General features: G+C 49.0%; 1 protein-coding gene across 18 annotated transcripts in view; it reads right to left on the reverse strand.

Annotated features, from left to right (window-relative positions):
* TAMM41 (TAM41 mitochondrial translocator assembly and maintenance homolog) overlaps positions 1-13,354 on the reverse strand; it is a 111,174-nt gene that overhangs the window by 69,879 nt on the left and 27,941 nt on the right. For 3 of the 18 annotated variants that reach the window (XM_065074855.1, XM_065074849.1, XM_065074848.1), the window contains exon 8: positions 8,618-10,022. The exons of 8 other annotated variants lie outside the window; for them this stretch is intronic. Coding sequence is in view for 6 of the 10 variants with exons in the window: in XM_065074849.1 (XP_064930921.1) it covers positions 10,000-10,022 (23 nt within the window). In the remaining 4 variants the exon portion in view is untranslated. 7 more of the 18 variants (XM_065074854.1, XM_065074845.1, XR_010474977.1 and 4 more) reach the window with 6 other exon arrangements.

Below are 13,354 nucleotides of genomic sequence, written 5' to 3' on the forward strand. Positions count from 1 at the left end.
GTTTGATGCAAACCGGGTCAACATCTTAAGATAGAGGAGAGTGAAGTGTATTTGTACTGTGAATGAGAATGATAAGCACATTGTATTTACTCAATGTGTCCTCAATAGCCACATTATTTTCAAGTTCTTTCAACTGCACGTAGAGCAGAGCTTCTACTTGTGAATACATAAATCTGCGTTGAGATATTCCTGCGAAATGTGAACTGGAAGTGCTCGGTTTAGTCTGATTACCACGTAGCAGTGAGCATCCTTCTGCATATTCAACTCAGTCTTCAGAAGGAGTTCAGGCCAAAGGAATCAACAATATAATGCCTTTTTAATGTACTTATGCATTTGTTTCTTCTTACCATGCTTGTTTTGCATGTGGAAAATGTGTTTGAACAAGTAAATCTTCAGATAGAAACAACGATTTCAGTTATCCTACAGAAAATTATAAGCTTAAAGCAAAGCTCTGGCATTTTACTTTGGGCTTTTTGTTTTCTTGTTGTGTAAATCCTCCTTAACAAGTTGACTTTATAAAAAGAAAACTATTAATAATGGGTTTTGAATTAAAATCTAACAAATTCGCAGTTAGCAATAGGACAAGGGAGCACGGGCTTCAACTCTACCAGGGGAAATTTAGGCTGGAGATTAGAAAGCAATTCTTTGCAGAGAGAGTGGTCAGGCATTGGAATGGCTGCCCAGGGAGGTGCTGGACTCACCGGCCCTGGAGGTTTTTAAACTGAGATTGGACATGGCACTTAGTGCCATCATCTAGTCAATGGACTGGAGTGGGACCAAGGGTTGGACTGGATGATCTCTGAGGTCTTTTCCAACCCAGTCGATTCTGTGATTCTGTGATTCTGTGAAATGTAAGAAATTAAAGGTAGAAAAGTCTAGCCTGACCACGTCTTGTATCTACAAGTTTGCTCAGTCCAGCATATGTTATATATTCTGTTGCAAACACGTCATGCGATATCTAACCATAGTAAAAGGGACTGAACCAAAATTACCTTTTATAACAAAACATTCAAATGTATCTGAAAACAAACAAATGAACCTTGGTGTCTCCAAACTGTTTAGTTACCACAGCTACATATATTTGAACAAGAACCTCCCAAAACCTTATTACATAACGTGCTTCTCCAGCTCAGATGCCCCAAAGGTCCGTACCCATTATTTTCTATACAACCAGACTGTCAGATCTACCCCTTCCAGCAGCACTTCTGGGCGCTCGGTGCTTCCAACCCGTGCCGTGAGGCGGGTGCGGGAGCCCGGGGTGGCCGCGGAGCGCAGACCAGGCGGCCGGCAGCACAGCGCCCTGCACCCAAACGCCCCGCTCCCCACGGCGCCCGCGGCTCTGCAGCGACTGCTCGCTTCCCAACTCAACGCGAACGTACAGCGCAGACACACCTGCGTTCTGCCAGGAGACCTGTGGGTTATTCGTGACTGAAAGCCGGTCTTGTAACTGATCCCAAAAAGCCTTGTGGCCTGACGCCAGGTATTGAGATCAAAACTGGTGTATCAACAAGAAGAAAGAGAGAAGTCGGGAATTTAAGCTAAACACACTCTGCACTGGAAACACCCCCACAAGCAGGCAGACAGGAAAGAAGAGCCTTAAGAAAAGTTTGTGTATTATTGAGGCAGGAGAGGCAGATCACTGCCAGATTTTACACAGTTTTGGATCTAAGGGTTCTGAACAGCACTGTCTGCAAAGAGAATTTCACTGAGGTTTCACAGCCTGCAGTTTGTTCCTGAGGAATGTTCTTTGAACACCTCCCTACCCTAGAGAAAAGCTAGTCAGAAAAACTGTCCTGTGGGAGTCCTGGAGCTTTTGATCAATTAGTCTTCTTTGGCTTAACATACATAAACTATCTTTAAGGCCCTTCTCCAGACTTCTTAGCCCTTATTTGTATTTTCTTCTTTGGTTTAATTAAGATATGTCTGTTGTTTCTAGTTCCTGATAATCCTGAAGCACAAAAAGAGTAGAAGAGAGTGAATTGGCTTCATGGTTTCTCAAATATCAGTAGAAATGGTGGTTAAACTCCCATTCGCTGCACTTTCAGAAAAGGGGTGCACCAGTATCACATGCGGTCAGCTTGACTGAGAAAACCAATTACTTCTGATTACCTCTAGGTAATCAGCCTGACTGAACAGACTCAAACTGCACTGCTAACGATTAAGTTTAAACATCTCTACAAATGGAATACACCAGTGGCGGAGTCAGAAGCCTGAACAGTGCCCGTCCCGTCGGTCTCATTGCGGGTGTTCACCACAGGACCCTCCGCTCCTGATGGAATGTCTCCGTGAGAAGAGCGCAGCCCAAAGCGCAGCCTCTCGGAATCACGGCGTGAATTTAAGGCAGAACTCAAACACTAACACACCCTGCTTGCTCCTGTTGCCCTGCACTAAGTTTCCAGATTGAACTTAGAGCAGGACGTTTCCTAACGCTGAACTTCCACACCTCTGCTGGAACCCACGCAGCGGCCCGAGCGGGACAGGGGGGGACACACGGCACCGGGAAAAGGGGGGGGGGACACACGGCACCGGGAAAAGGGGGGGGGGACACACGGCACCGGGAAAAGGGGGGGGGGACACACGGCACCGGGAAAAGGGGGGGGGGACACACGGCACCGGGAAAAGGGGGGGGGGACACACGGCACCGGGAAAAGGGGGGGGGGACACACGGCACCGGGAAAAGGGGGAGGGGACACACGGCACCGGGAAAAGGGGGAGGGGACACACGGCACCGGGAAAAGGGGGAGGGGACACACGGCACCGGGAAAAGGGGGAGGGGACACACGGCACCGGGAAAAGGGGGAGGGGACACACGGCACCGGGAAAAGGGGGGGGGGACACACGGCACCGGGAAAAGGGGGGGGGGACACACGGCACCGGGAAAAGGGGGGGGGGACACACGGCACCGGGAAAAGGGGGGGGGGACACACGGCACCGGGAAAAGGGGGGGGGGACACACGGCACCGGGAAAAGGGGGGGGGGACACACGGCACCGGGAAAAGGGGGGGGGGACACACGGCACCGGGAAAAGGGGGGGGGGACACACGGCACCGGGAAAAGGGGGGGGGGACACACGGCACCGGGAAAAGGGGGGGGGGACACACGGCACCGGGAAAAGGGGGGGGGAGACACACGGCAGCGGGAAAAGGGGGGGGGGACACACGGCAGCGGGGCAGCAGCGGCTGCGCTCACCCGGGGAAACTCCCCCGCCCGCGGCGGCACCAGCCCCGCTCCCGCCCAGCAGACGGGCCCGGGCGGGCCCCGGCAGCGGTGGGACGGCGCCGGGGAGCCCGGAGAGCCCCGGCGGCGGGGCGGCTCGGCGCCCCCGTCCCCACAGCCCCGCGGCGGGCCCGGGGTGGTTCCGCCCGGCCGCCCCTCCCCGGCAGCGCAGGCTCCGCTCCGCCGCCCGCCCGGGGAAAGTCCCGCGGCGCGGAGCTCGGGCCGGGGGCCGCCCCGTCCCGCCACGGCTGCCCGGTCCCGCCCGCCAGCGCCTCCGGGGCGACGCTCCCGCTCCCCCGCCCGCCGCCACTCCGCCCAGCGCCCCGGGCCCGGCCGCGGGAGCAGGGGCGCGCTTAGCGCCGGACAGCGGGGCCGCTGCCCCGGGCCTACCGCGGGCACCTGTCCCGGTCCTCCCGCCTCCAACTTTCGCCCCGGCCGAGGCCGCTCCCGGCCCGCGGGCTCACTCACCAGCGTGCTCCCGGGCGGGCGGCGGCAGTGGGGCTGGGGCGGCCGGGCCGGGGGAGGAGCGGCAGGGGCGCGGGCCGGGGACCGGCTGTTCACTCCCGGGCCAGGGCCGCGGCGAGCCCGGGAGCGGGGCGGAACAGGCGCCGCTGGCCCCGGCGCCGCTCGCTGCGCGGGCCCGGGGAGGAATCCCAGGAATGATGGAATCCTGCTCCTAGCAGGTGGGCACAGCGGCGCGGCCCCATTGGCTGCGCCCGGCTATGAGGTCAGCATAATTAGGGTAATGAGGCGCTGACATCACATCCTCGCAGGTAGGGAGCGCGGGGGGCCGGCAGGAAGACGGAGCCCCGCCAGGCCCCGCCCCTCCCGCCAGGCCCCGCCCCCGCTCGGTAACGGGCCGGCGGGGGCGCGGCGGGGCTGAGCCCGCGCCGGGAGCACACACGCAGACGCGGCCCTGCGGGGGACGCTGGCGCGGGGGCTGCCTGGCTCCGAGCTGCGTGTTAAAAAGCGCTGCTGGAACTGAGGGCAAACGAGAAAAAAGCGTCGCCGCACAACAGAACAAAGCAAAGCAGCTGTTAAAAGCAGAAACGCGTGCATTTCCCACTGAACCGCACCGCCGCCCAGCAGCTGTGAGCGCACCCGCGCAGAGCACGCACAGCGACAGCAGCAAGGTGTGCGGATGCTCGGGTAAAGCACAGGGCGTTACAGCCACGGAGCCGACACAAGGGGAAGATCCAGCAGTTTCTGTATGTCCCGATGACTGCTGGCGCTCCTGACGCGTATTTTTACCAAATCCCTGTCATATTTGGGGAAATTGCCAAAAGTCAGGCTGGTGTGAAAACAGAGTCGAGCAATCGCTGCAGTCACCAAAGAGCCCTCCTGCACCTCCCGGCACGCGAGCTCCCGTCTACAGTTACACACACCCAAACGTGCCAGGAGCCAGAACCACCCGGTTCCCTCCAGACCGGTTCCCTGGGGCCAGCGCTCGCAGCACAGCTCAGCCCGACTTCAACATCGGCAACACCCAAGCAACTCAGGAGCAGGTCTTGCTAAAATGCTTCGCCCGCTTTGAATAATTTCATGAAATTAAACTGACACAATAGCTTGTACATGTATCACAGTATCACAGTATCACAGTATGTTTGGGACTGGAAGGGACCTCAAAAGATCATCCAGTCCAATCCCCCTGCTGGAGCAGGAACGCCCAGGTGAGGTCGCACAGGAACATGTCCAGGCAGGTTTTGAATGTCTGCAGAGAAGGAGACTCCACAACCTCCCTGGGCAGCCTGTTCCAGGCTCTGTCACCCTCACTGAGAAGAAGTTTCTCCTCAAATTTAAGCGGAACCTCTTGTGTTCCAGCTTGATCCCATTACCCCTTGTCCTATCATTGTTTGCCACCGAGAAGAGCCTGGCTCCATCCTCATGGCACTCACCCTTTATATATTTATAAACATTAATAAGGTCCCCCCTTAGTCTCCTCTTCTCCAAACTAAAGAGCCCCAGCTCCCTCAGCCTTTCCTCACACGGGAGACGCTCCACTCCCTTAATCATGTGAAAGAACCACTTCTCTGAAGCTGAGCTGAGACTTTACCGATGTACTCCAAAGAACCCGGCAATTCCATTTTCTCCAACAGGCACTTTAGCTTGCATAGATTAATTAAGGAGCAGGAGGAGATGGGGGGGAAAAGGTTCTGTGTTTGTATTGTTGTCCACATGGAACATGACTCACCTTCTAGAGTCAGGCCCCATAATTCTGCATTTTCCCTGGCAAATGCCACAAGGAACGGAGGTTGCTTCAGGCAGCTCTTGGCTCCCATTGCAAAGGGAAAAAGGACAAGGAGTCAAGCCGAGCCCCACCATAAAGCCTTAGGGCTGCAGATTTGTGGTGGAACCTGAAAAGAGTGCAGGGGAACACAAACACAAAGCACCTCAGCACAGTTCTGCTCGTGGAATTTCTCCTATTCAGCTCCTCTCCATGGGACAGACCTATAGGCTGATATAATAAATGCATCGGTATATAAACAGCAGCACAACTGTCTTTTTCATCAAGGAAAAAAGCACCAAGGCGCTGCCAGGTTTATTTTAGAGCCTGAAACTGTGATTTCCATAGGAAATGGTGGAGGCAGCGCAGCTCCCGCACCTACCGGGGCTGCAGCCGGAGCCAAAGGGAAGGGTCGGGACAAACCCACACAGCCCGGGTTTGGTTCTGCGGAAGACTCGGAGTCCGCGGCGGGGCTGTGCTGTCCAGCTCCAACTAGAAAAGAGAGCTATCAAGATCATGCAAGAATTGCTGATGCCGAAGTATTTTCATATCCTTGCAAGGACAGGTCATGAGATCTCGGGGCCATCAGCAGCCAGCCAAAACGTGTTCCAAACGCTAAATGAGATCCAGATTTAGACTCAACACACTTAGTCTAATAGAGAGATTTCAGTTGCTAAAAAACAGAAAGGCATATTGTCAATTAACAACCATAAACATTATTTTATACATTTCTTAAACTCTTAATCGATAACATTTATAACAGTACATAGTAATATTTATATTTTTATAGAAGCTGATATTGTTTTAATAGACTACTGGAAAATATTTTCATTACCAGCAAGCAGACCAGGAGTTTGATGATCTAATATTTGGGAAAATGGTAGTCAAAATAGTAATGTAAAAATTATTTGAGAAAAAAAATAAAAGTACCCGACAAGAAAGATACCACGAAATCTGGAAAACAAATCCACAGGCACTGAGAAAAGATCTGAAATAGACATTGGTATGTATCATGAGAATAAATTGCCACAGACTAATTACAAACCTTATTAATATGTATCTTCAAGAAGAAAATCTGCCACTCCTGTTTATAACTGCTGGAGGGGAAGAGGTAGGAAGGGTTTCTTTGTTCAAAGACAGAAAGCGAGCTCCTGGGACGAGGAGGAGCTTGGAAAAGGAGAGGCCAAAACAGCTTTTGATCCTTTGGATGTGCTGTTACCGCTCCCAGCAAGTTCGAGAACAGGGTATTTATTAAACATCTGAAGAGTCTGCGGGCACACGGGCTCTCTGGGAGGGTGACCCACGCGTCCCCTGCGAACCGTGCTCCCGCAGACAGGCTGAAGTCAGGTGGTAAAACAAACACAATGAACTGCAAGTCGTCCGATGTTGGAAGTCTTTGCCAACAAATCTGAAGAGCTAACACACCATAAGGAAACCTGGCTGAAGGTGCTGAACTCAACGCATGCTTACGCTTGGGCCAAGCTGTCCAAAATAAAATTCACAAATTCATAAAGCAAAACCAACCTTGTTCAAGGAACCATCTTTTGGGTTGCTTGGGTGTTAAAGTTTGCCTTCCGTGTTGCATGTATTTTATAACTGAATGATATCAAAGGGTCTTTGTTGACTCAGACCCATCAAAAACATTGCTGAAACACAAAACCTGACCGAGATGGCTGAGGGTTTGTACCCGAACTGAAACACAAGTCGTGCTCAGCCCAAACTCGGGCACCCAAGGGATGGCTCCAGTGCCGGGACAGGCTCCAGCTGCCGCTCCTGTTCCATATGGATATTAATCACTGAAAAATCAGGTATTATATCAAGTGCAGCTGCAGTCTATAGGCCTAGTTCTACAGATCCTACTCGACCATTAATCTTGTAATTACTATTGAAATTAAGCCTGACGTGTTCCATGGCCAGCTAAGAAAATAAAACATTTCCACTGTAATAACAGTTGGTTAAAAATGCCTCAGGCAAGTATCTCCCTACACAGGGGCCACAGCAGCGATATGCTTTACTATTGTGAAGCACTCCAGTGTTAACAGGACAGGGATAATCAATGTGGGAAGGGGCTCAATCTTGTTTTATTAAGATATTTTCAAGTCATTTCAGCTTGTCAGACCAGCAGCAGGGGCACATCAACACCGTGAGTGTGAGGCCACAGAGAGATGGTTCTTCTGTCTCTAGGTGCCCCTCTAAGGAAGTGATTTCCCAGCTGGCACTCACTGCACGTAAAAGAGGAATCTTCCTGAGTTCTTCCCATTTCTTACTGCAATTTCACTTATGTTTTCCAAACAGCGGCAATACAGATGCTTCTGCTACAACAGACAGGAACACATGAAGCTACCTTAAGCCTAAAGAGAAGCCCAAGATGCACTGAACTCTGCACAATGTTGGTTTTTTTGTGCCAAAAGCAAACGCTTTTTCCAAAGCTATCACAAAACACCATTATCGTTAAAAGCTTCACAATATCTGTCCGTACAGCTACAACGCATAGCTCCATCTGTCCACATCTTTCAATATAACAGGTTAATTTCACACCAAATGATAGCAGCTTTTAAATCGTATCTCGAAATATGTTTTGCCGCAAACTAATTATGTAGCCTCAGAAGCAAAAATCTTTTCTTCAATGTTAACACTGCTGAACTCTGAATATAAAACTCTTCCCTGCAAAAATCTGTTCATTGGCTCTGCACCTCAAAGCTGCCTTATATAAAAACACGCCCAAATTCAAAGCACTGGAGCACATAAGGTTTAGAAAGACACTTTAAATTTGCTTATTATTTCATTAGACCATAATGCGTTAAATTGCAGTAATTCCAGACAGGCAAGTTGATCCAAACGGGGAGCTGATGGAGATGGTTATTTATGACCTGCTTCAAGACAAAGCTTGCCCTCTTCGTAATTGTCTGCCCCACCAGCCAAAGGCAGATGAAAAGAGACAGGATAATTTCAGCTGGAGCAGGGTCTGAACAGCAGCGTAATCTTCAAGCAAACAACGAGATACAGAAATATGAACACCACTAACTCTGTTCTGTCAGAACATTTAACCACAGGTACTTTCTGCTTGCTTTGTTCTAGAGAAGAGGAAGATTCCACCCTATGGAGGTTCCCATAGAAGACAAGATAGCTGAGCAAAAAAAAAAGAAGCGTCAGATCAACAAATTAAAAGCCGTCTTTGGCTATAACCCACTGGTTTTAATTTGTTCAAGTTTTGTTAAACACCAATAAAATGACCACAACTGGTTCACTGCAAAACTCTGAATAGCAAACTTGGTGTAAATGAAAGGTCAGTATAATCAGTGATACACAGATGTCGGTAAATATTCAGAGTAATCTATTTATTATACGCTTGTTTTCTGATTCTGCCCCTCCTCTTGTGCAGCAAACACATCCATATAATAGATATAACTCCCTCTTAGATTTGTGTCCTAACTTTCACAGAGGACAAGAGAAACTTTAGTGCAACTGGGATCATTAAAATCATTAACATGTTGCAGGTCATGATTAGACGTGAAATTATTTGAAGAGTTTACGTACTAACTCCTTGTGAACTACATAATTTACATTCATTTCAAGGCTGTAAGAAAAGGTTATTTAGTCACCAGAATGTCTTCTAAACCAAAGAAACCAGCAGTAGGTCACTGGACAAAAGTAACATGCCTGCCCTAAAGGAACTGGACACCAAAAGACTTGTCTAAAGCCCCTCTGAATGTCCCACCCATCAGCTCAAAGATGCACCAGGGAATCACACCGCAAGAATCAAGTTTAGTCACATCTGTTGGATGAGAATACCTGCACCAACTTTCATACTGTTTCTGCGTGCCAACTTTATAGCTCCTGGAGTCTGATCCGGACAATCACGGAGCACTTTCAGTTCCTCCTGACTACAGCGGTTTCCAGACGAAGGTCAGTTACCTCATCAGAACAAGTGGGTTTTCTGCCCAGGTCCAGCTGTGCCCTCACCACTGCACTGCCTGGGGACGGGACCCGGCTGCACTGCTCGGGCACATCAGCCAGCACGTCACAGTGTTTCAGTCGGAACTCAGGAGGTAGAAAGGTTTGGGGTTCTGGGGTTTTTTTCCTCTTGTTTTTAATACAATTACACACACATTTTCAATTTTATATTGGAAAGGGAATCCTGCTGAAATTAGTCACAAACTATACAAGAAACAGAGGAGACACATTCTTTTAAACAACAAAAAGTAGAGCAGAAGAAAACATGCTTCACTATAAAAGCACTTATGCAAGCACAACCTTTAAATATAATCCACTTAAGAATGTCGTAAGAATTTAAAGAACAGTGCTGTGGTTTCATCATCTGCTGTTGTCTGTACAAACTCTCTTTCAAACGGTGGAATTGCTACTGACTGTCTTCTGGGCAGTTTTCTCCCCCAGGGTGCGAGGTCAGAGTTGGCCATGGTGTGCGGAACCTGCAGTCTCAACACCTGCCACAGGTGCCCCAGACTCGGGTCAGCTCTTCCCCAATTGCGCGCTCGAAGGAGGTACCGAGTTCTCAGCTCTCACTGTTGGCTTGTACAGGGAGCGAGGCACACATCGCATCACCGCGGGAGAGCAGGACAGCCTGAGGATGGCAAGATGAACGGAAAAAAACACACAACCACAAACAAAACAACACTGAATGGCCCCTTCTCACGCTGCACTACTCGTTTGAAAATGGGAGGTTTGGAGAAACTTTGGCAGGAGGGAACACAACCTTTCGAATTTACCAAGTACACCATAGAGCTAGATAGATTCCATGTAAGAGAGGTAATACAAATTAATTCAATAAAGCCAAAACGAGATATTTAAGTTAAATATTTACCTAGCTTGTTGAGTTGAGTAAGGGAAATATCTTAAGCATCAGGCTCAAGTCTTCCAAAGAAGGTCTTATGGTCCAACAAAGGCAAGTGAAGGAATCAAAGACAGAGCGGTACGACTTTCTTCTTTAAAGACAGTCCCTTACGGTTGCGAACTCCTTAGAATCAAATTCCAATCAAATCTAAAACCAGGAAGAACCCTCTATAGCCATTACACTTGCATGAAGTTTCAGACACATCAGAATATTGGTCTTTGCAGCTGCGTGACCTTCATTTCCGCAGAAAACATGTGCATAACTGTCAAAATAGCCGTGCACCATTAATGAAAAGGTTTGGCAGAACGCTGGCTTCTGAAACCAAAAATGACAAGTTCTTAGACTAAAGATGTAACCCAAGTATTTGGAGTTTTTATGAATAATTTCAGAACGTATAGTCTGAAGCCTCCTGTTCATGTACTAAAACTTAATCGATTTCTTAACATTTCTGATTTAACAAGCCTGAGTACGAGGTTATAAAACATGCAAGGGCAGAACGATTCCAGCATCTCCCTAAAGCAGCCATTAAGTTCAGGATCAGTTGGCAACCATGCTGTAGATTTTTATCTAGAAAAACAGGTAAATAAGGTCACTGCAAAATTTTATGAAACCACAGTATCAAAAGTGAAAGAGCAGCTGTTCACTCAAAAAATATACCAGAAAATAGCTCTACAAAGGTAACGCCTCTTCTTCCTGCAGTAGATAATACAACATTCATTTTCTACATATTCAGAATATAGGTCCAGCAGAGGTGAATTTGAAAACAAAGAATGCTTTGTGCTCTGTGAACACCTTACCCGTGACAAGCTATCAGACACACGCTGACCTGGCATTCTGACCTTCAAAGCATATTTCAATCTCAATTCTATTTTTAAATGAATTGCTGGGAAAAGGCATGAGTCACAACCCTGCTTGGATCCCCCTCTGCTGGACGCTCCCCAAGCGCTATGTTTATTCTAAAGTTTCCCAAGTCGGAACAGGCTCTAGCGTTACCTCCTCCATCAACTGAAAGAACGTAGACCTTCCAGCTCCGTTCCCTTCGCCACCCAGGATTACTGGCCTCTGCATCCCACTTTATCTTCCCAGTTTGGCAGATATGTTTGTTGGGGGACGCTATCAGGTCCCGCTCTCTGCCAGAATGAATCACACCTGTTGAGCTGTGTGCTACATACACCTTGGTTTTGGAAAGGCTGCAGCGGGTACGCCATCCGTTAGTCACATCCATGGCCAGCAAAGGCCAAGCAAACCGAAAGGGAAAACTCACTGAAGCACAGGTGACAAACAGCATCTCTGCAGTTGAAACAAAGGTGCATGCGATACAGGCAGTACCTGGAGGGTCGTGTCGCCAGCCACCTGGCGGAATCACAACTCAAAATACTTGCAAAACGGGGAACTGAGCAAGTGACGCAGAACACATCTTACACATGCGGGTGGAAGGAGTCGGCATCCTGTGTGACGCAGCACTCCCCAGATCCCCGTTCAGGAGCAGCCATACATCATACTGTTAGCCAAAGGGGCTGCTCACAACAGCAGGCAAGGTAATAAAGGGACACAATACTGAGATTAAAGACTGGAAGGAAAAGTGGAAGCCAGAATCCAGGTTATGTATGCAGTCATATTCTGATTTCCCATTCATCCTGTGTCATCTTGTCTATTCCCAGGGAAGCGTATGACAGAGTTACGGACTGCAGGGCACCCAGAGCCAGCCAGGCCCTTGCTGCTGACTCACCTATGGAAACCCTGAGCAGTCTGATTGCCTCCAGGCTCTAACATTACACAGGAACCTTTCAGGACATCAAGAAATAAATCGTCTGCCTGGTTGCCTTTAAAGAAAGCACTGTTACACAGGAAAAACGAGAGTGGAGCATGAAGGAATATCGATGGTGGAACAGCCAAACCAGCAAAGAGGGATGTCTGAAGAACAGAAATGAAAAGACTTGAGAATCGCGAGGAGAAAAAATAAAACAAAGCAGTACGGAAATGGAGCAGGAAGGTATAAACAGGAAAGTTACAAATGGGATGAAAAGCTAAGGCGACTATTTTTCATGAAAGAACAAGCACACCTCATTACAACAAAGAGTTAGTAACATATTCCCACGTCCTAACTTCCCGTGCAACTATCCCCAGTTATTTTAGTGGATTACAGCTGAATGACCACAAGAAATCTTTTCCACATACTGTTGAGGAACTTCAAAAGCAACTAACAAGCCAGAAATCAATCTCCCTTCCCTTAAAAGTTTTACACAGCAAAACATTGTAACAACTGCATAAAGTACTTCACAGTAACAACAGAGAGGAGTTCAGACCGTAGCTGCGCTGGGCTATGATTCATCCATGGCCCCCGGCCAAAAACATAAATACATGCAAGACCAATGGCCTCAAGGGGAAAGGTAGGCCACTTTCTAAAAAGCACAGTGATAAATGATTTACAGAACAGAGTTCAGTTTAAGATTTCAGCCTATATGGATGATGAGGAAGGGCCTTCTTGTCTCACAAAGATTTACTGCGCAGACTTGGATACCGGCAACGTATCAGCAGATGGAGTAAACTAGGAACTATTAAACTGGGATTTGCAAAACTCTCTCCGAAGAACAAGAAATGACCCGTTACATTGCTAGACACAAAGCAAGCCCGTGAAGCCAAATCAAGATATGCAGTGGGTATTCAGCCACGTAAGACGAACCGGGCCGGCTCAGACGGCAGGGAGGTCACACCTGGGACGGAATGGCCAGGCATGGGCAGCGGGACAGCCGGGCTGGCGGCCGGGAGGGTCTGACACCCGACAGCATCTGCTGCGCATAAAAATGTTGAATTAGCTGCTAAACAGCAAGCAGGATGTTCTTGTTTTTCCTACGAGAACATTATTTCTTGAACAAATGCCCTTGCTTAGCTAGCAAGGTTCGGATGGAGCCGGCTGTTCCACCGTGGGAGCTGAGCTCAGCTCGTCCTCACACATCAGGCTGACTCGTCGCTGACTTCCAAGGTTTTGAACCACCATTTCAGTAGCAAAACACCAAAACCACCTCTAAATGTGTCTTACTTTAGGATTCAGGATCTTATCT

Source organism: Columba livia, chromosome 10 (assembly GCF_036013475.1).
Source record: "Columba livia isolate bColLiv1 breed racing homer chromosome 10, bColLiv1.pat.W.v2, whole genome shotgun sequence".
NCBI classification, from domain to species: domain Eukaryota; kingdom Metazoa; phylum Chordata; class Aves; order Columbiformes; family Columbidae; genus Columba; species Columba livia.